The following is a 22421-nucleotide window of genomic DNA, read 5'->3' on the forward strand; positions in this document are numbered from 1 at the left end:
GAAATGTAGCCAACGTAAATCAACCCACCACAGGCAGCTGACTAGGGGAGGTCGCTAGCCTAATCCTCGAACTCGTCGAAGTCATGGAACTCCTGGAGATATGCCTCGACTTCTTCTCCTTTACCTGAGCATAGATTGCACCAAAGGCAACCTGGTGTTTTGTGAAAGCAAGGGTGAGTACACATCAACGTACTCAGCAAATGTCCCGTTTGGCTGAAGTGGACTAGCTTTATGTGGGGTTAAGGTCAAAGCAGTTCCTTTTAGTTGGTCAAGTATTTATTATTAGTGGGAGCCAAGTTTTAGCAATAACCAACCTGTGAATCATTTCCTCATCGAGGAACATCATTACCATCATCGAACCAAAATAATAAGTAGAACCATTGTATCTCAGATCACCTGCATCTTAGATCATCTGTATCTCTAATCAAAGAGGATCCCAAGGCCGCTCATAACCGTGAGCACGACTGATATATCAGTTTCTAACCCTCTGCAGAGGTTGCACACTTTACCCACAAGCCGTGATTCCAATTCTGCCCGGAGATCATGACTCTCCATTGATCACTACCACGGTGACCTAGCAGGGTCTCACTATGTAGCATTTACTAAGACTCCCCTGGTTCATAGTTGCTCGTTAGGTTTCGCCAGTCGTACAAACGCAGTACACCTCCCCAAGGTGGGTGACTAACAAAACCAAATCGAATGAACCTCTGCACCCCAACCTTGGCAGAGCGAGCTCTACGCCCCGGCCCCCATTGACGGCCCTCCGGCGAGGCCAACTACACCCCCAGGTTCATCTAATTAATCAGCTAAGGGCGTCCCATTCCACCCTCATGGTTGCACTGTTATCCCGGGTGGTCACTCCACGAACAGGTCCTTACGGAGAGGTACTCAAAAAAAAGGTATGAGCCCCCTAGAATATCACAATATCATCAACATAATCAGGATAACAGTATTGTATCATAAATATTCACATCATGTTCATTGATTAAAGTTAAGGCAATAGCGAAATGCTAACCATGATAACCCAAAAGGTAAACAAGGATAAGGTACATGCAAAGCTAGTCAATCCTTAGGTTTCAATTAAGTAATGCGGGACAGTAAATTATAAGTAGATAGGACATAATGGGTCAAAGGACACTTGCCTTCACCAAACAAATGCTCAGGGTCTTCAATCTCGTAGAATTCGAAGAGCTATATCACTTGGTAGCCAACGCTTGATCTTCGATCCCTTGAAGCTTGGAGATGGATCGCAATCTATCCGCGACGCACAACGAATACAAACAGGCACAAACAAACAAACACATATATCTGGATAAAAACATTACACCATACAAATACAAACATAATAAAACATGCAAAACGAAATAGAGCGCTTTACTACGGTCACGCGAGGAAAAATAAATGTCGAACTCGAAGCGTCAGTCTGGAAGATATCACGTTTACGCTAAATAAATAATAAGCAAAACATTTAATTCGACATTATCAAATATAAATAATATCTATCATTTAGTTCGATTAATATGCTATACTAACACTTGTGAGTTAATTAAATAATTTAATTAAAACGAGAGATTCTAAGCGAGATGAATTTATTACGCGTGAAACAACACGATAGCGTGCAAACGACACGCGGACACGCGCGACACAGTACGCTGACGACACACGAAACAACGTGCGCGACGAGCGCGAACGATGCGCCAATCAGCACGCCACCACGTGCGAAACAACACGTAGACAGACGAGGAAAAACTAAATAAGTGACACGTTTATACTAAACCATGTTAATATTTATTGTACACTATACATTTAATCTAGTTAGAATATTAATCAAATAAATATTAGTCGAGCAAGCCTTAAGTTAATTATCTAAAATATGCGACCCGACGAGTTAACGTTACTAACATGAGTTATAGACGAAACTAATTTATTATCACACACCGACGTCGCGCGACACACAAACCAGATGCGTGGCACGAACGCGCGAAGGAAATGTCGACGACACGCAAACAGCGCGTGAATGGCACGCGAACATGCACGCGATATCGTGCAGGCAGCGCGATAGCGCGCAAACGATGCGTGACGACGCGCCGACACACGCGACGTACGCACATGACATGCGACAACGCGTGCGAACGGCACGCGACAACGCGAGAATAACGTATGAACTATACGCACGAACAACACGGCGACGACGAGCGTCACACGTGCGAATAGCGCGTAGACAGTGCGACGACGCGCACGACTCACAAGAGTCGCTAACAGACATCGAGTTTATACTAAACACTAAATACGTATTAAATACCACGTCTAAATTGTTAAAATCACATTACCACCTATTTACAGTCGCCTGACTAAAATCATGATTTTAATCTGATTGAGTATTCACTTTACTGACCGACAATTAAATAGAAAATTAATTAGCGCAGGGGGATAGACGAGGTAGACGGGGGGGGGTAGACGAGAGTCATCTAGGGGGTATACGGATGTCGTCGGGACCCCGACGACACGCTGCGCGTACGCGGAACAATGCGCACAACAGCGCGCGACACGCGCGAGTCAACACGACTACGCGCGCGAAAAGCACGCTGACGCGCAAACGAGAACTACTACATAGATGACGCCTCTATACTAGACAAGTATTAAATTTAAGACATTAGTGTAGTCATTAATCACACTATCATATATTTATAAAGCGTAAGTTAAAATAATAAATTAGTTATTTTAATAACTAACAGGTAAATAATTAATTCATTAATTAAATAAACATGTGTCGCGACCAAACAATGTTTCTAATATGAAATTGACGCCGCTAGAGTTGACGTGACCGAACGAGTTACGCCGCATGAGACTTAATACCTTTAAACCTATAATGAACTTATAAACAACGCGATACACGAGTATTGTTAAATTATGCCGTATTCATACTAACTACGCGTTAAACACGACATTCAAGTTGGCGTACACACACTAACAGGTATCTACAAACGCATAATTAAAATCATTAATTAGATTCGATGGAATTTTTATTTTACTAGTACACAACTAAACAAGTAATCAATTATTTAATGTAAACGGTATAGTGAAATAATTTTACTAAAGCGCGTAAATAATGATTTACGCGAACGACGACGCGAGCGAACAACATGCTGATATTCGTTTATAAAAGCGCAAGTTAAAAACCATAGAGTAGTTGTAACTAAATTGTTATCTTAGTAACCGATAGACCGACAAATAACTAATTAATAAATTAACTAAAACCTTTGAAATGCGAGAACAATATTTTAACTGGTAGACCACATTACTACGAATCTAACGCATTTGCGCGGAGTAAAACAGATTTATAGCACAAAAGATATGGCGCATTCAGTAACCCAGGGACCTATTCCTAATTAACCATATACTTCAGCGGCTAGCATATAACTTTCTCAAGTAAAAAAATAGCATACCATGCACAGAAAAAATAGGGGCTTTTTCAGAAATAGGCTCTCTTCCTCCTTGGGTCGTCACCACCGGGCAGGGCACGAACTCGCATGGGGGTGGGGGGTTTGGCCAATCGGCCGGTCGCCGCGCCACCGCACCTAGCCGCGCCCCCAGGGTATGCGCCGGGGAGGGGCGGGCGAGCGCCACGCTAGGGCCATGCCGCCGGGCTGGACCGGCTGCTAGGCGACAAGGTGCCATGGCCAGCTTGCCAGGCTTGGTCGTGGCTAGCCGCCGCGCGCCGCGCAGGCTGGCCATCGGGCCTTTTACTTTTCTCTCCTATTTTCTTTATGTCCTCTTCTTTTCTATTCTCTCTACCAATTCAAATCGAATTCATTAATAAATGCATGCTCCACAGGATCATTCATCAAACAAAAAATGCAATATCCTTCGACATGATGGAACAATCAAACCACCTCCAGTGTTTTATTTTACTAGGCTTAAACGTATATAAAACAAAATAATTCTACACTATTTAGGAAAAAGAAAAGAAAAGCAAGGAAAAGAAAGGGTAACACCTGAATTTGATGGATATTAGAGAAAAAATTTTATACCCCCAAATTCAGGGTGTTACATGCAGCCACATCCGAGGTCCACTGGTCACCACCCCACTGATCATCTCCTTGGTAATCAGTTACTGTAGCAAACTCAGGGGCCGCAACAGCTTCCTCCTCCTGCTCCTTTGCTTCCTCTGGGTCTCTGTAGAAGAACAGATCAACCTGCAAACGACATTATTATCAAATAAGAATGGAAAGGTTACCAATAAAACCTGGAATCACCACATCTCCAATGTCATTTTGGACAACATCATAAGCTAGCATACCATGACTTCCCACTTGTGCCCAGAGAGGATAGTGCCCCTCATCTGCAGAACCATCCTGGCCAAAAGCCAGAACAGGCATCCAATGTTGTTCCTCCCCTTGTTGTTGGCAGGGATGCCGATATCGACATACCGCATCGGAGAGTCAGTGTCGCAGAAGGCAATGGTCGGGATGTTCCCTAGAGCAGACTCCTTGATTGGCTGCAAACAGTTACGCACTACAATTAGTCCACCATCACACTGCAGCATTCATAAATATTTCGTAAGAACTTTGGAACAGAAATTCCCTTCACCTGATGGTAATAGGAACGACATCTCATCGTTTCTTACATATGAACAATTGATTAACATCCTATTTTTTACGACAACATGATTTGTTTGCCTCCAATATCTTATCAAACTATAAAATCGGTGGTTCCAATATGGATTGACATTATATATAAGAGTATTTTGGTGCAGACTGAGTATTCCAGTGGGTGGGAAAAAACATGAACTACCATGTATATAATATCATGCATATAAGAGTATTTCGGTGGGAGTGAATGCTGTAATGAAATAGTGAGAGATATTTAAAGAGTAGTATATTGTAGGGATATAATGCACAGAATACATGAACCACATCACAAAAGTGGGATGATGAATCATGTATCTATGCTTTCATTTATGAATCACGTATCTATGCACAGAATACATGAACCACATCACTACCCAGAACAAGGACACAAGATGAAGACTACTATGAAGAGTTTTGGGTTGTCATCGTTCCGATCAGCCTGTGCCTCGTTATCAAGATTGTCGCCGTCATTGCTTAGTTTCTTTCATTTAGTTATTTTTATAAAGATATTTTATTTATATAATAAAGTTCGTAACACGAGTTTCTATATACTAAATCATCATATATGTAAAAATTATCCATGATACACTGGATCAGTGTCGGACCTGAAGGGGGAGGGGGTTCGGATGGTGTGACAGATCCGGGGGCCCTCAGGCCGTAGGGATCCATAAATAACATTAATGATGTAAAATTGCTATATTTATATGCATGGTTTGAAGAACGGGTACTATATGTCTATATTAACTTTTTACTTATTATTATTATTATTAGTTTGCTTAGTGAATTAAACGGATTGATCCGCTGCTACCTTATTCTTTACAAGCTAATAATAATAATTACTAGCATAAGAAATATAGTCATTCTATGAAATTTATATGACAAACCCATGATAAATCAACTTATCTAGAAAGAAGTGATTAAAGCACTAGTTTTTCTGATTTCACGGTTTCCACCGTCGTTGTACTTTCCGACCCATATTTAAATAGTAAAAAATATTAAAATTATGCATAAATGAGAATTGAACAATGGTTGTTGGCTCTACACCTATATTCACATCTACCTAGCCAATACAATACACTTGCCTTTGTTTTTTATATTCAATTCTTAAGTACAAATAAAAATCATAACAATGTATGGATACTTTGCTAGTCTAGAATAAAGTGACTTCTCAAAATAAAAACACCACATCAGCTAAGATGGTGACGGAAGACATCTGGCAACACACTCGCGGGAGCATAAAGAACTTATCAAGGTTGTGATTTTTAATTGATCACATTCGAATTTTATTGGTAAAATCAATATACAATATTAACAAGGGCTTCTATTTAAAATTTCGTTCTGGGCTCCTAAAATCTAAGGACCGCCACTTATCTAGATTTGTCATAAAATCTCGGGATGTGTATAGAATATATATATAACTAACAGTAGAAAGTACAACACTGAATAAATCAGAATACCTACACCACCGACGTTCCCTGACGCATTAGAAAATCTATCTCAATTCTCAGTTGTAACTTCAGTACCCTACTGTAACCGTCCACAAGTACATTTCTTGGTCGGGGATGCCGAGCTCGAAGCTAATCAGGCCATAGGTGCCATCGTAGGAGAAACCAACCGCCTTGGAATCGACGGCGACACACGTTGGCTTGGTCGAGGAATAAGCTCCGACCGTGTGTCGTCGGACGCGCCGCCCCACAGCCCAACGCGCGTCGCCGGGTGCGGGAGAACGCCACTGCCGCCTTGCTCAACCTCGTCGACGCCCAGGTCTTCTTCCTCCCAGATGACTACGTCTCCTTCCGTCAGCCGTCAGCGCCTCTGCAGCCGCGGGCGCGGCCCCCTAGCTCGCCCCCACACCGACGCAGCCTCCAGCCCCCTGCTCATCTCCTCCCTCGTGCTCCCTAGATCCAACGTGTCACTGCCTCCTGGGGCCGCCATGACGCCCTGATCCCCTGTCGGCGTGGCCGCCCCACCCCTCCGGCGACCACGCCGTCGACCTCGGATTCGGCATGGCGCCCCACCTCTCCCGGGCGGCGCGGACAACCCTAGTGGTGCGACTACCCCACCTCTGCTCTGGTGACTGTGCCATCGTCCTTGGGTTCGGCCAAGGCGTCCTCCCTTACGCGTCTACGTCGCGGACCCTCTCCTTCCCCGGCAACAACGTGGGTGCAGCCCCTCTAATTCGGCATCGCCTCCCTAGCATTGTTGTCACGGGCGCGGCAGCCTCGCCACCACTGTAGCAGCACCCCTCCTCTGGCCCGTGTCGCTGCCACGGCCCTTCCTCCGGCTAGCACCGTCACCGCAGCTCCCCTCCCTCACCTAAGACGCCCAACATGGACTCTCTTCCTTTCGAGCTTCTCTTGTCGCTGGCGTCAAACCCCTCCTTGCAAGGCCCGACGCAGGCCCCCGCCCGACTGGATCTGCCCCCGTCGCCCTTCCCCTTCATCGCCTTTGTTGGATCCATCGTTGCCACAGCTTTTCCATCCGGATTCACCGTTCTTGCAACCTTCCCGGCTAGATCCGCCGTCCTTTTGGCCGAATCGTTGTCTTCATGGTTGGATTCGTCGCTATCGTGGCCTTCCCGGCCGGATCCGTCAACCCCCTTCTATTCTGTCGCGAGCGCGGCCACCCTGACCAGTGCGGGCGTGGCCACCCTGGCAGTGCTCCTCGACCACCAGGCACAGAAAGAAATAATAAGGTACACCTTTCACTGCTGTTGTCCCTTTTGCGTCGCCCCGTCGACCATTGACGCTCGAACGTCGACCCCTCCGAAGAACGAGGCTGTCACTGCGTGTCTTCTGACCACGACCACCTCGACTTCGGCTACCTCGGCATCCATGGGCTATCATCCACATGGAGTACACACCGGTCTCTACTCCAGCCGCAATACTCGCACCCTCACGACACTGTGACTTTTCAACCTGTCGGCTCTTACCTTTGGCTTCTACCCTAGTCTCATCGTATGCGAGGTCCCCGTTGCTACTATGGGGATGTTAGACAGTGTTTTCTTTGTGTGGGGGGGCCGGCGGCGGAGCATAGATTTTATTTAAGGGTATGCCCTTCAAAATATTTATACAAATTTATTTTATAATTATATAATAAGTATAGAATTTGCATGGTGATTCCTTAGCGCTAAGTAACACAATAATGTGAGTGTGCTTTGGTGTGAGAGAGAACAAATAAAAAGAGATGGCAGGCTAGCAGTGGCACAGGCGTATTGTGCACAAGCCAGCCAGGCTCTAGGGGCAGGCTACAGCCAGTAGCCGCCCGCTACGTCGGAAGCGTGAATGATGAAGGCAGAACACATAGCCGCAGAGGAGGGGTGGAAGGAGAACCACCGCCGGTAGGGTATGTCGTGGCATATACGGCATACCCTTTAGCTCCGCCACTGCTGGTCCATAAGGGTTAGGGTTCCTGAGTCTATATATATGTAAACACCCCTATGCAATACAAAAAAACACTTCACAACTTTTCAGGCAACTCTCAGGCAGTACTTTTTACCAGGCAACATAATCAGGCCTCCAACCAAACTGGTGGAATATAATATGAGTGAATTGTCCACCTCACATCAGCTTAAGCTTTTGGGTTGGATTGGTTGGTGCATGCAACTTAATATGGTATCAAAGCCATAGGTCACGAGTTTGAATCCTGACTAGCGCAATTAAATAAAATAACTTGTTCCTATATTCCATGCCAGAGACCAAAAAGAGGCTCGACGTGACTACGTGAGGGTGAGTGTTGGAATATAATATGAGTGAATTGTCCACCTCCTCACATCAGATTAAGTTTTTGGGTTGGACTGGTTGGTGCATGTAACTTAATACAAACAAACCCTTAATCCTGGTTTCAAAGACCTTAAAGGCACAAGTCAAGAAAACTTTTGTGTACCTTTGGAAACACATAGGAATTGTGCTCATGAGGATATATAGCATACCTTTCCACCATTGAACTGTGCCTTGTAAACACGTCCAAAAGTACCCTCTCCAACAAGGTTATCGAAGCTGAAGCTATCTGTTGCCATCTGTAGATTTGCATCTGAATAAACAGTTGCCTTCATAGGTGTTATATTACTTATCTTTGCAGCAATCTTGTTTGAAAAATCATCATCATCATCAAATGATTTGTCCCGTTCTATCTTCGGGGGTGGTTTCAGATTAATCAAAGCAGGTGAAACCAAAGACTCTATGTCTTATAACAGTATAAGCAGATGTTCACATAATTAGATAAAGCTGTGGAAACATCTCAAGTGTGACAGACATCAAGCTAACTTACCGTTAACTTCATTTGAAGGGAAGGAAGTGAACGGCTGATGCTGTTCAAATTGTTCTTCCATAATAGCTTTGTGTTTTCTTCTTTTGATTAGAAAAAATGCAACAACTGATCCAACAACCAGCAATGATATAATGATTCCTGCTACACCTCCACCACCTATCCCAGATCTTCCACCAGAACTTGATGAACCATCATCATTCTGACCCGCGCCATTCCAATGGTTTGGAGGAGGAGGCGCTGTATATGGAGGTGGAGGTGGCGCTGGTCCTGTGCTCCAAGAATTTCCGTCGGTCCTATACATAAGAAGCATATTAATGCAAGATATAGCTCTCTAGCAGTTGCATGTCTAGAAGTTGAGATAACTCACTGTAGATTGTTTATCTTCTTAAGCTGACTAGGAATCCAACCAGTGAAATGGTTGTTTCCAACATTCATAGAGACAAGCAGGTTATGAGATATGGTACTGAACATGCAAATGAAGCACCATTGAATTTCATAGTTGGTTACTCACAGAGTTTCAAGGGGAAGGTTGGCTAAGACATTGATATAACCAGTAAATTGGTTGTTCTGCAAATACCTGAGAAGAAAAGGAATGGGTTAACGCAAAACATTCTAATGAGGCATGTGTAGGAGATGAAAGTAAACAGGCATGCGCCATTTCATACATTCTTTTCAGGCTTGACAATCCAGTGAAACTTTGTGGTAGATCACCGATAAGAGAATTAAAGGAGAGATCCCTGCATTACATAGGAAAATATAGATTCTCAAAACACAAGGAACGATAAAAAAATGAGGGATTTTAATACAGAAAATTAAGACCCATCTGATGATGCCCACAAAGCACTTACAGCTCTGACAAACTATAAAGGTTGGAAAATACATCAGTGATGTTTCCTTGTAGTTGGTTATGATTAAGGTTTCTGCGTGCGCCAAGAAAAAAAATCATTTATCCCTTCCAGATGATACATATTCCAATGTAAAATCAAGTCCTGGATGCAAGAATACTCACAAATACTTAAGATTAGGCATCGTCGAAATTGAGTAGGGTAAATTTCCACCAAATTGATTTCCTGCAAGATTGATGTACAAGAAGAATCATCTAACAGCTATGCCATCAGATTAGTTAGTGAAAAATTCAAATGCACAAATTCACTGTATGAACTTACAGTTTCTCAAGCTTCACATTGGGAAGATTGTACTGTATTTGACCTCCACCACCAAGGTTATTTTGGCTCATGTCACTGCATCAAAAGTTGATTTAGGGTGCCTATCAACTAAAGCCTCACAATGGACAAGTTTGAGTGAAATTTATAATTGGGGACTCACAGCTCAACTAATGAACCCAAGTTATTCATGTTATAGGCCAGATTTCCTGTGAGTGACAAGTTTGGTAATAGGCTACAGCAACAAACAAAGAGAAAAATATGATGAGAGGGAGTAAGAAAAGAAGTTGTGGTAGCAGTTGGTTGCAACTATACTGCATCACAAGGCTCACATTTTAGTGACCCCTGATTCTCAGCAAGTAATGCCCTGCCAAGACTGGCCACAAGGATCACCGCAATTCGCCTGCCAACATCTGAGCTGCCCAGGAGAATTCAGACTGGTGAAGAGCATATTGAGGACATTAACTGCATGTGAGAGTGCAACTAATTAGAACAGTGCTAGGGAATGTGTCATCACAAATCTCAGTTCATTTGCAAACTCGAAGTAGCAAGAATACGCATAGATTCAGATTATCATAGTGCGGCTCTTGGAGAAATCTGTAGTACAATCATCATGTGCTACCTAAGGATAATAGTAAAATACAAAGAACAAGAATCAATCAAGAAGCTGCGTGAAATGAAAACTATTGTGTTGTCTAGGGGCGCTGTTAAAACCAAAATGGCCCTCTCTAAATGTTACTCGTCCATCCAATGATTCCATCAACACATGCAAGAACCTAAAGATAGTAATTTGAGTTCACGTGTTGCTGACTGAGGTATAGAGTTTAGAGGAATCAGCCAATAATAGAGTTTAAAAAAATAGATATAAGGTATAGTGTATTACTGCTGCCGAATTCTACTAACTCGGAAACCATGGTCTTGAAAAAGAATTGAAAACAAAATAGAACGATAAAGAAAAAAAGATAATAACAATAGATAGAAGCAGAAGCCACAAAACACACCGTGCATCCTCGACTCGTTGCTGAACTACCCGACCAAATCCACCAAAAAGTTGCACACGCTCTTCGCAGAACTAATGCGGCAGAAACTGCCAGACGCACGGTAAACAGCAAACTGATGAGATTTTATACGAAGAAACAGCTGAATTGAGACATCATCCTATTCGTAATGTAGAAAAGGTAAAATCCAGAGCACTCTCGCACAAAGCAAAGACCTCCACAACCTGAAAGTAATCATTACTAATAACTAGAGAATTGCTAAAATCCCGAAGAGAACCAAGGTTTGGTTGGAGAGTACACCGTTTTATCGTTCTAATAACCTTGGTTCACATATTGGTAACGTAATAGGTAACCGATAACGTTAAATCATGTTTGTTTAAGCCTAACTGTAATTGATACCACACTACAAATGGATACCGTCTTATTCAAATTTGTTACCATCGGTATTCAAGTGTGAATCGTTATCATTACCATTTACTTTACATTTTGTGAACCAAACGACACCTCATTGTATTTCGATGATACTGGAAAATTACGGATACTCTACACCTTTTCAGGATCCTTGAAGTGTATAATGTTTGTTGGGGACTGATGAAGTTATTTGTTGTTTTATTCTATTCAGAATGGTGCTCGAGCGTGTTTGTCGTAAGTGTTCGGCAGGAGTTCCTAGAAAATATATTAACCTTACATGTACTGTCTAGGGCTTCTGTAGGGTGAGTGAACAAGATTACTATTCTGATGACCAGAATAGGTAGGTTTGGGATGCCATTGCTGTTATAAGATGTTTCAGTTTCTACGATATGAAGCAAATGGTATATGAACCTCTTCAACCAATTCATTGACTGACAATTTCCTTTTAGGTTATAAGAGGACACCTGCATTGTATTTTTGGACTTTTTGCAACATTTAGTTCTGCCTAATGTTTTGATCCTTTTCTGTTTTCTTGTTTAGGTCTCATCTCAGACATATAACTTGGATGCAAATCTCAGCCTTCTTCGCTTGTACCAGGTTACAGTGGATCTCTAGCGACATCATTTTTACAAGTATTGTGGCTCCATTCATATGTTTTCTTAGTTACTGGTTTCCTTTTGCAGTTTGAGCCCGAAAGGATGAGCATACAGATTGTGGCCCACATACTGATTAAGGTTAGAACATTTAATGGGTACATCGATTTCATTGATCGGTAGCATATCTGAGATCACTTCTGACTATTTTTGCCTTTGCTTATGATGTTTTGTTTGCAGGCTCTCATGGCAATGCCAGCCCCTGACTTCAGTTTGTGCTTATTCTTAATCCCTGAACATGTGGTACTAAAAATTACATCCTGCCCTTTTAGTTGAGTTGTATCAGATTTTCTGTGTAGACCTGGAATACACAGTATTTAATTATGGCTCATGCTCGGTGAACGTGCACAATATCCAATAATTATAGATATTTGGTAAACAAGCCCCCACACTCATGTTTCAACGTGATTTGAAATTTTGCACGAAACAGACTAGCCTTGCAAATGCCACAGATTCAGAGATTCCATAAAAGAGCTGTCCCGTTATCTTTACATTTTTTGGCTACATTATTTTGTTGGTATGTTCAGTTTGCTTGTCTGTATCTTTGTTTCAGCAAATGGGGGAGCAATTCAAGGCATTGATAGTTCTTTCTCACTACCTAGAGGTACATACTTGGTCTAACTTATGTTCACCAGTAGAAATTAGCAAGGAATCTATAGCTAACGTAAGAATTTTGCTTAAAGACTGCTAGGTTCAGTCAATTTTGGGATGAAGCAGCAAATAACCGCCACATATTGGAAGCAGTGCCAGGTAAATATATTTGTTGAGCCATCGAGTTTGAGATATGCATAGTCTGTTACACTTTGTAATGTGAGCTTGTCGCACCAACCTTAGTCCTAATGGCAAAAGCAATTCTATGAGTGTTAGAGTTCTAACGTTCACGCTGGATTGCTAGTAGAAATTTGAAATGATGTTCCACGTTCTAGTCGTCAGGCCTTAGCTGAGTGCAAGTGCTTTTTGTCATCAGTGTTGACTGAAGTGTTACATTGTGTATTCAGGCTGAAGTAAATTATTTTGTGTGCCTTCCTTGTTCTGTCACTTGGTGTTTGGTATATTTTATTCTCCTATAATAAGATTAAGTTTTCTTTTGTTAACCTCATTTTACCTGGGTTCTTTCAATGAGATGGGAAGAGCGCCTGAGCGCTAGAATTTTCTGTGGATTTATTCACACATATCAGCAGATGGATTATATTTCAGGCCTGGTGATGTGCATTATGACTTATGTCTTTATTTGCTCTGACTCTGCACATTGTGCAGGTTTTGAACAGGCAATCCAATCCTATGCGATTCATGTACTTTCCCTGACATATCAGAAAGTTCCAAGGCCTATTCTTGCAGAGGTAAGACGCAATTCCTGTTTAATTATAAATCTTCAGTATTCTCTGTTTAATTATAAATTCCAGTATTCCCTGTTTAATTGATGTTCAAGTTCTTCAGTAAGTGCTGCTGTCACATGAGATTGTTTTTGTATATTCATATGTATGGTAATGTAAGGATCATATTAGACGATAGGTGGGAGACTGGGAGTATGCTTTATATCAATTGTTCCATAATCTCTAGTTTCTTCTTGATATTAACACACCACTTCTCTTTACAGGCAATCAACATCGAAGGTCTCGCGTTGGACAAGTTTCTTGAGTACCATGCCGCGAACTCAGGTTGGGTGATTGAGAAGGGTGGGCAGTCTCAAGTGATTGTTCTTCCGCGCAATGAGTTCAATCACCCAGAGCTCAAGAAGAACACAGCCGATATCCTTCCGTTTGAACACGTAACATGCATATTCCCTGTCCTTGGCTGATTCAGGCGTGCTGAGAGATCTATACAAAACTCAGAGCGAGTGAAGCTTTTCTTAGCCATTGCATCTTCAGTTTGTAGTGTACCCTATTGAGATTATCTCGGTATACCAGTCCTTTTTTATGCCCGAGTTGGTTCCTGCAACTATGGTTATTGTTATTACTACTCTAACGAAATGCTCATATATGAGATCGGTCAGGTACATTGTTTGAGAACTTGTGTTGCGAATGGTGTGTGTTGGGAATGAGTCTTCACTGTTAGCCTACACCTTAGTGTCACATTAGCTTTTGTCACTAAATTTTATTTGAAATGAAATATGATGTTTCATCGAAGTTTAAATACATACATTTGCGTAATTAACTACATGACTCAAGCATGATAATAAAAACACATAACTTAAACATAAGAATAAAAATACATAAATAAAATCTAATTTGTAGATTGCATTTTATGTTTTATTTATTTATTTATTAGCTTTTAAATGGTTAAAAAACAGCTAGCTGACGTGGTACCATGTAGATTAATCAGAACATGCTGCATCATTAATGTGAGGCGTTACCGATGGGTTCGAGTCGGGATCATTTCGTTACCGATCGGTTCGAGTCGGTATCAACTGATCGACTAGTTCGGCTGGCCGGTACCCCTGGTAACACAATGGGACACCATTAGTGCTTGGTGCGCATGCACTCATTATTGGCAATATTATGGTTCTTTTACTGGGGTTTCTAGGTGCATTCTGTTCTAGCTTTATTAATATTTAATGAAGCCGTATCACACGACATATTTTGAAATGGCTTCACATAAAAAGGACTTATCTCATTTGGTGAAGCCAATTAAAACACGCTTCAGTAGCAAGCTTTGACTCACGTACATTTTACAAGAAACCTTCCCACTATCTTTACATTTTATAGAGACTTTTTCAGCACTGTTTGATTTTTTTTCTTGGTCCACGCAATTGCAACAACTCAGTCGAGATTGACTATATTACTAATCTAACTAGACAATTTTTATTTAAAAAACAAAGAAGTTGTTTTACCAAATGATATTTTTATATTGTTGGTTTCTCTAGAAAAACACCTTTAATAGATAAGTCAAAACCAAAACCATTTTTGAGGAAGAGGAAGCCCCATTAAAGGAGACCTTAGATTGGGATCATATCAGCTGCAAAACAAAATAAGAATGAAGGTGACAGCTAACCTTTCGATGCAAATCGTGCAAACCAATATAACAATGAAATTAGAAAGACCTTTTTAAAAAGAAAATATATCAGGCTAAAAAACCAACCCATTGTGCAAAACCATTGATCTAAGGGTTTTGATCAAATATGTCGCTCAATTTTACAATATTAGATTAGATAGTTCATTTGGATGCAAATCATGTAAACCAATATAACAATGTAGGAAGACCTTTTTTAAAAAGGAAACGTAGCAGGTTCAAAAACCAACCCATTGACCAAAGGAGATAAATGGTGAACATCTAGCTTGTTTCGAATTTGTTGTTTTCTAACTTTTTAATTATTTATTTTTTTACATTTTTATAAAAAAAAAACAAGTGCTACATTTTTTAAAACTTTTACCTCCGTGAGGTCAGGTGAAGGGGCCACCGGTCGGTCGTGCGTATAAACGGATAGTTTCATACTCGAGAATGAAGGTCCATTGAACTGAATGTATTATCATATATCAAAATCAACTGAATGTATTATCATATAGAACTACGACATCGAAAGGTTCGAACCAAACCATGCAATGCGGTCGACAGAAAACAAAGGGGCTAGTACTTATACTGCACAGCCTCTTACATAGAGGCAATTTTAAAAACAGAACAGGGGCACCGGTTCAACTAGAAAGCCCTAAAAACATAAGTGCACAAAGCATAGCAAATTAGCTACAAAATATGTCGTCTGACTTCGGGCATTCATACTTTGGAATAATCCCGCACAAGACGTCTCAGAGTGATGCCTCAACGCCTACTCCCAGCCTTGGGCAGTGGGCTGGGCTGCTGATTCCCAACCAGTAGGAGCGACCACTGGAGGAACAGTGCCATCCACAGGAACAGGGGCCACAGTTTGATCCCAGCCATCACCGGTAGGAACCGAAGCTGCAGCAGAGAATGAGAATCCTCATGTTGTTACCACAATGAAATTGCATAAGTGTGACTGAGTTCAAAGTAAAATGTCTGAGTTATACTTCAAGCATAAGTACAATATTGTTGTCTAAACAAGTCTCATACCAAAGATGAGAAAATTCTGTAAGCAGTTTACCTGGTGCAGCACCCCAATCAGCACCAGTAGGAGCAACAGGTGGTGCAGCCACATCAGAGGTCCACTGGTCACCACCCCACTGATCAGCTCCTTGGTAATCAGTGACTGCAGCAAACTCAGGGGCCGCAGCAGCTTCCTCCTCCTGCTCCTTCGCTTCCTCTGGGTCTCTGTAGAAGAACAGATCAACCTGCAAACGACATTATTATCAAATAAGAATGGAAATGTTACCAATAAAACATGGAATCACCACATCTCCAATGTCATTTTGGACAGCATCATAAACTAGCATACCATGACTTCCCACTTGTGCCCAGGGAGGATAGTGCCCCTCATCTGCAGAACCATCCTGGCCAAAAGCCAGAACAGGCATCCAATGCTGTTCCTCCCCTTGTTGTTGGCTGGGATGCCGATATCGACATATCGCATGGGAGAGTCAGTGTCGCAGAAGGCAATGGTCGGGATGTTCCCCAGAGCAGACTCCTTGATTGGCTGCAAACAGTTACGCACTACAATTAGTCCACCATCACACTGCAGCATTCATAAATATTTCGTAAGAACTTTGGAACAGAAATTCCCTTCACCTGATGGTCAGTCCTTGGGTCAGTAAGGATGAGCAGGCGAGGCTCGCTGAAAGAGGTCTGGAGCTGATTGGTGAAGGTACCAGGGGTGTGCCTCCCAGCGATGGCATGGGCGCCAGTGTACTGCGCGAACTTGAGGACAGCACGCTGGCCGTAGGGGCGGGCCGACTGGACGATGATGTCTTGCGGGTTCTCAATGGCAACAATAACCCTCGCCGCGAGCTGGAGCTTATCCCATGTCTTGCCCAGGTTGATGATGTAGATGCCTGATAAAAACAGTAACAGGAATAGAATATCACACCTAACAATTCATATTGACTGTGAAGAACATACATGCTATTAAGCTGCTACACTGCACCGCAGTTAGTCTACAACAAATTACTAGGAATCTAAGGCCGCATTTAGTTTGCTAGGGATAATGGGAATCCGGTTGCAACACGAAAACCCAATAAAATGTGGTGGAGGCTTCATAACGTGAGATTCTTCCTTGCTGCACCAAAACCAAGACATAAAATCAGCTACATTTGGTTCTCTAGTAGATTTTAAGACGACAGCTTTTTAAGTAACCAGTCCAACGAAACACGGCCTCAGTTAAGTCAAAATTAAAATGGGCTCTCTGCATTTTTTTTCTGCTTTTCATTGCACATATCCGAGAGTTTTATAATTATATTAATGACCATCATTATTTTTTAAAATAGTAAAAAATATTCGGATAAAGAGTGTGTTTGCATATACATAATCAGTTGGATTAATGCGTATCCATATAACAAAAACATCGTTTTTTATATCCATATCCATACGTCGTATCAGCGTATTTGTATCTGGACTACAAAAGTTCAGCTCCCACTAAGATTTTGTCCTCTGTCATAGCATACACTACAAATACGAAGACACAAGTCCACAGACAGTCTACCCAGGATATTCACGCCCGGAACTGAGCGCCAGCGGCCTCCTTCCTGTCAACATCTACATGGATTCGCATGCGGAGAGGCAAAAAGGAAGGGATGCGGGAGGAAAGAACATACCGTCGGTGCGACGCTTAAAGACATACCGCTCCATCTGGAAATCGCAGTTCTTGGTGCCGAGGTGGACGTCGGCCGCGAGCATCATCTGTATGTCCTGCTCCTTCTGGGACAGCGCGCGCACCGCGCCTCCGCCTGCTGACGCCGCCATGGTTGACAGGGATGCGAGAGATTGGGGCTGGCAGCGCAAAGAAAGGGGTGCAGAGGGATCGCCGGACCGGGGTCGGGCAGCCGGTCTCGATGTCAGGGAGTGGCGGCGCTCAGAGGGAATGCAGTGAGGGGATCTCTTATCTGCGACGCCTAAAAAACCCTAGGAAGCTTCTGCAGAGACGTAGTGATGCGTTCTGGCCTATTGGGCCGTTGCAAAATATGGCCTATCTATGAGTTTTCCGTCTACTCCGTACTATATTTGGTCCATTAGTGATACAAAAGATGCATATGACACCAATTGGTGACTTCGAAAAACAGGCTTCACATCTAACCCCTTGAGAGCATCATTAATGCTTTGTTAAAACTTAATCCTTATTTTTTTGGTGCAATGAAAAAAACACCCAAACAACTGTGTTGTTGCATAACAACGTCAAGTTACATAAGGTACCAAAGAGAGAGTTAGGAGGTATAAATTTAACTTAATACCCATAGAATTTGATGTATGTAAACACAAATTAAGACGGTTGTCCGAACATATTTCATAGAATTGAGGTAATTTATTGGAATACCCATAAATAAGACATGACAGTGCACATTACAAGTACTGAATTGAAGTTCGAACTAAGCTGCTACGACATGCCATTATTACATGCTTCCACGACGAGCCCACAAATGCTCGACAAGATCATTTTGTAGTGAGCTCGATCTTTCTTGGTGACGAAGATCGAAGTGGTTAATAACCCATTTCGTCCGTCCTTCTCCAATTATTTGAGATGGTTCAATCCCTGATGTGTTATCTCCGAAATCTATGTTAGCAACAAAAGGCCCTTCGTCTTCGACAATCATGTTGTGCATGATGATGCAAGCTGTGATTATCTCAGTTAAACGATTACGATCCCAACCATAAGCTGGTCCACGGAGCACCGCCCACCGGGCTTGAAGAACTCCAAAAGCACGCTCAATATCCTTTCGGCAACTTTCCTGCATCTGTGTGAAATATACTTTCTTTTCCTCATATGGGTGTCTGATTGCTTTTACAAAAGTAGGCCAGTTGGGGTAAATACCATCAGCAAGGTAATATCCGAAGTTGTACGCATGACCATTTACTGTGTAATTGACAGGTGGCATTCGACCGGTTGTCATGGGGTCAAATACTGGTGATCGGTGCAGCACGTTTACGTCATTGTTTGTCCCAGGCATGCCAAAAAAAGCATGCCAAATCCAAAGATCATACGATGCTACAGCTTCGAGTATCATCGATGCTCTACTATTTTGGCCACAAAACTGACCACACCACGCCGTAGGACAGTTCCTCCACTCCCAGTGCATGCAATCTATGGAACCCAACATGCCAGGAAAACCCCTTCCCTCGCTATTGTGCATGATGCGTGTTATGTCATCTTGAGTAGGAGTTCGTAAATACCAGGCACTAAAATATGCAATGATTGCGCGACAAAAATGATGAAGGCATTCCCTTGCGGTAGATTCCCCAATTTGAATATATTCGTCTACCGCATCTGAAGGTAACCCATAAGCTAGTATCCGCATTGCGGCACATACTTTTTGTAGTGGACCGAGTCCTGGCATGCCTGTTGCGTCCACCCTTTGTGTAAAGTAAGTATCCTGCTGTTGAAGACCTTCCATAATGCGGAGAAACAAAGGCCTACTCATGCGGAACCTAAGAAATTTACATTGGTTCGTTGTGAATAGTATGAAAATATCAGAACCTATTACAATAAAATCAAGTGCGTACCTTCTACGAAACACATGGGGTGGATACACTGGGTTCGCGCCGAAGTAGTGATGCTGGATGAGGTTTTCTCCAGCAAAATGATCCCTGTGAATGACGCGGCGAGGTAAACCCGACCGTCGTCGATGATGGCGTTGAGCCTCAATGTTGAGGGTAAGTAGATTGACAAGCAAAAGAGTTTCGTCCTCACTATCACTCGAATCAGAATCATCTTCCGTATGCTTGTGAGACATACCGAACTATGCCTAACTTGATGAAGTAAACAACAATGGGCGTACGTTTGGGTACCGAATGATTGCATATATATAGGCGAGACCAAACCGGCTTCAGGGGGAAGCTGGGGGCTTTCATTGAAAGCCAACCTTGGCTTTCTTTGAAAGCCAACGGTGGCTTTCGTTGTAAGCCACTCGTGGCTTCGTCCGTACGACAGGCCGGGTTTGCTTGCAACGTAAGTGTGGTTCAATATATTACGTCCCAATATATATGAAAAATTATGCCATACCACAATTGTGAAGTAATGTATGCATTTTGCAATTAAATGTTAAATGAATTGATGTATGCATTTTGCAATTAAATGTTAAATGAATTGATTTTTTTCTATATTATGCGTAATTTAAAAGAAATAATTAAAAATAATTTTTTCCTTATTTAATACGAGCGGTTTATGCCTAACGTGTTAAAAGGAAAATATATAAATAGAAAATGAAGTTGGTTATGTTAGTTATATGGATATGTATATTTAATGAGTAGAGGGATATGTAGGGTAAAATTTAGGGGGAACGGTTGCGGGACGAGTGAATATAGGGGAGGGAATCTTGCTGACGTGGCTGCATAGTAACATTTAGGGGGAAAATTTAGGGGAACGCCTGCGGATAGCCTTAGGGTGGCTTGGTGCTTTGGTGAGCTGAATGGTGCTTTGGTTAGCTGGCGCCTGGCGGCTGGGCTCAATGGACAATGGTGGGCTGGTGATTTGTTCATTAGTGTCCATGTGTCGGCCGGCAATAATAGACTAATGGTTAATTTCGGATATCCAACGGATTACCCGCGGGTGAGATTTAATATCCAAATCCATGCCCACTTCATATCGGCTCAGATACAGGTCTAACCCGCGAGTCAAAAAACATATCCATATCCTGATCCGTCAGGTCGGATATCCGACGGATATCCAAATCCACAGATTAAATTGCCATCCCTACTTATCTGCGACGCCTAAAAAACCCTAGGAAGCTTCTGCAGAGACGTAGGCCGTTGCAAAATATGGCCTATCTATGAGTTTTCCATCTACTTCGTACTATATTCGGTCCATTAGTGATGCAAAAGATGCGTATGACACCAATTGGTGAATTCGAAAAACAGGCTTCACATCTAACCTCTTGAGAGCATCATTAATGCTTTGTTAAAACTTAATCCTTATTTTTTTTGGTGCAATGAAAAAACACCCAAACAACTGTGTTGTTGCATAACAACGTCAAGTTACATAAGGTACCAAAGAGAGAGTTAGGAGGTATAAATTTAACTTAATATTATTAATGTTTGTTCATGATCATATAATGAAAATATTGATAACCTAATGGTTTAATACAATTACTCATGTTCTTTCTATGTCTTATATATTCCCGCTTTTATTCTTTCATATTGAGATGACGAAGGTATGTCCTTCATGACTTTCGCCTGAAGATCATTATATCCTAAGGTAGATAATGCTTCGATGGACGAAGGTCCTTAATCATTAACATTTGTGTTGCCTTGTTCTTAATTCTGAAGCATTTGAGAACAAGTGACTAACATGTATAAACGGATAGTTTCATACTCGAGACTCGAGAATGAAGGTCCATTGAGCAAGCTGCAGGAAATCTCTCATTCTCAACCACTAAATCAAACATGGACAAATAATATTAATATCCATATATCAAAATCAACTGAATGTATCATCATATAGAACTACGACATCGAACGGTTCGAACCAAACCATGGAATGTGGTCGACAGAAAACAAAGGGGCTAGTACTTATACTTCACAGGCTCTTTCATAACAGCAATTTTAAAAACAGAACAGGGGCACCGGTTCAACTAGAAAGCCCTAAAAACATAAGTGCACAAAGCATAGCAAATTAGCTACAAAATATGTCGTCTGAATTCGAGCATTCATACTTTGGAATAATCCCGCACAAGACGTCTCAGAGTGATGCCTCAACGCCTACTCCCAGCCTTGGGCAGTGGGCTGGGCTGCTGATTCCCAACCAGTAGGAGCGACCACTGGAGGAACAGTGCCATCCACAGGAACAGGGGCCACAGTTTGATCCCAGCCATCACCGGTAGGAATCGGAGCTGCAGCAGAGAATGAGAATCCTCATGTTATTACCACAATGAAATTGCATAAGAGTGATTGAGTTCAAAGTAAAATGTCTAAGTTATGCTTCTAGCATAAGTACAATATTGTTGTCTAAACAAGACTCATACCAAAGATGAGAAAATTCTATAAGCAGTTTACATGGTGCAGCACCCCAATCAGCACTAGTAGGAGCAACAGGTGGTGCAGTGTCACACCCGGTTTTGGAAGGTAAACCGAATGCGAACCATGTACGTGCCAGGATCAGAACTCACGTACATAGCGATTACATAAGTGACTCATCATAGCACAATGCTTCGAATAACAATAAAGAATAAATAATGATATTAAAGACTAGAGTCATTTACATAATATAAATCAAAGTACACAGAATAGAAACGTAGCCAACGTAAA

At 42.1% G+C, this 22421-nt stretch overlaps 3 protein-coding genes and 2 pseudogenes across 4 annotated transcripts; 1 reads left to right on the forward strand and 4 right to left on the reverse strand.

Moving 5' to 3' along the window:
* Positions 1-4051: 4051 nt before the first annotated feature.
* LOC103640422 (40S ribosomal protein SA pseudogene) lies at positions 4052-4592 on the reverse strand (annotated as a pseudogene). The gene is made up of 2 exons (NR_164480.1): positions 4301-4592; positions 4052-4196 (listed from the first exon to the last, which is right to left on the reverse strand). The product of NR_164480.1 is annotated as a 40S ribosomal protein SA pseudogene (transcript).
* Positions 4593-8462: 3870 nt separating this feature from the next.
* On the reverse strand, positions 8463-10624 carry LOC103640423 (protein STRUBBELIG-RECEPTOR FAMILY 7-like; annotated as a pseudogene).
* Positions 10625-11861: 1237 nt separating this feature from the next.
* Positions 11862-13128, forward strand: LOC103639500 (eukaryotic translation initiation factor 3 subunit K). Its single transcript, XM_020544810.1, has 7 exons — positions 11862-11873; positions 12013-12069; positions 12156-12206; positions 12306-12368; positions 12679-12729; positions 12809-12875; positions 13124-13128. Exons 1-7 carry the CDS (start codon positions 11862-11864, stop codon positions 13126-13128), a joined length of 306 nt encoding a protein of 101 aa, XP_020400399.1.
* A 2445-nt stretch (positions 13129-15573) lies between these two features.
* LOC100282918 (40S ribosomal protein SA-like) lies at positions 15574-18120 on the reverse strand. Its single transcript, NM_001155823.1, has 5 exons — positions 17783-18120; positions 16761-17023; positions 16471-16668; positions 16180-16366; positions 15574-16016 (listed from the first exon to the last, which is right to left on the reverse strand). Exons 1-5 carry the CDS (start codon positions 17928-17930, stop codon positions 15886-15888), a joined length of 927 nt encoding a protein of 308 aa, NP_001149295.1. The 5' UTR covers positions 17931-18120; the 3' UTR covers positions 15574-15885.
* A 424-nt stretch (positions 18121-18544) lies between these two features.
* Positions 18545-19932, reverse strand: LOC103639502 (protein ALP1-like). Its single transcript, XM_008662253.2, has 2 exons — positions 19683-19932; positions 18545-19607 (listed from the first exon to the last, which is right to left on the reverse strand). Exons 1-2 carry the CDS (start codon positions 19910-19912, stop codon positions 18575-18577), a joined length of 1263 nt encoding a protein of 420 aa, XP_008660475.1. The 5' UTR covers positions 19913-19932; the 3' UTR covers positions 18545-18574.
* Between the last annotated feature and the right edge of the window lie 2489 nt (positions 19933-22421).

Source organism: Zea mays, chromosome 9 (genome assembly GCF_902167145.1).
Source record: "Zea mays cultivar B73 chromosome 9, Zm-B73-REFERENCE-NAM-5.0, whole genome shotgun sequence".
NCBI lineage: Eukaryota > Viridiplantae > Streptophyta > Magnoliopsida > Poales > Poaceae > Zea > Zea mays.

Coding starts and splice junctions, on each gene's coding strand:
- LOC103639500 (XM_020544810.1), top strand. Junction 12,207..12,305: donor TGGCCCACATACTGATTAAG/GTTAGAACATTT, acceptor TTTTGTTTGCAG/GCTCTCATGGCAATGCCAGC. Junction 12,730..12,808: donor TTCTTTCTCACTACCTAGAG/GTACATACTTGG, acceptor TTTTGCTTAAAG/ACTGCTAGGTTCAGTCAATT.
- LOC100282918 (NM_001155823.1), bottom strand. CDS start 17,930: ATGGCGGCGTCAGCAGGCGGAGGCGCGGTGCGCGCGCTGTCCCAGAAG. Junction 16,669..16,760: donor ACCCAAGGACTGACCATCAG/GTGAAGGGAATT, acceptor AACTGTTTGCAG/CCAATCAAGGAGTCTGCTCT. Junction 16,367..16,470: donor GGCACAAGTGGGAAGTCATG/GTATGCTAGTTT, acceptor TGTCGTTTGCAG/GTTGATCTGTTCTTCTACAG.
- LOC103639502 (XM_008662253.2), bottom strand. CDS start 19,912: ATGTCTCACAAGCATACGGAAGATGATTCTGATTCGAGTGATAGTGAG. Junction 19,608..19,682: donor CCCCATGTGTTTCGTAGAAG/GTACGCACTTGA, acceptor TAAATTTCTTAG/GTTCCGCATGAGTAGGCCTT.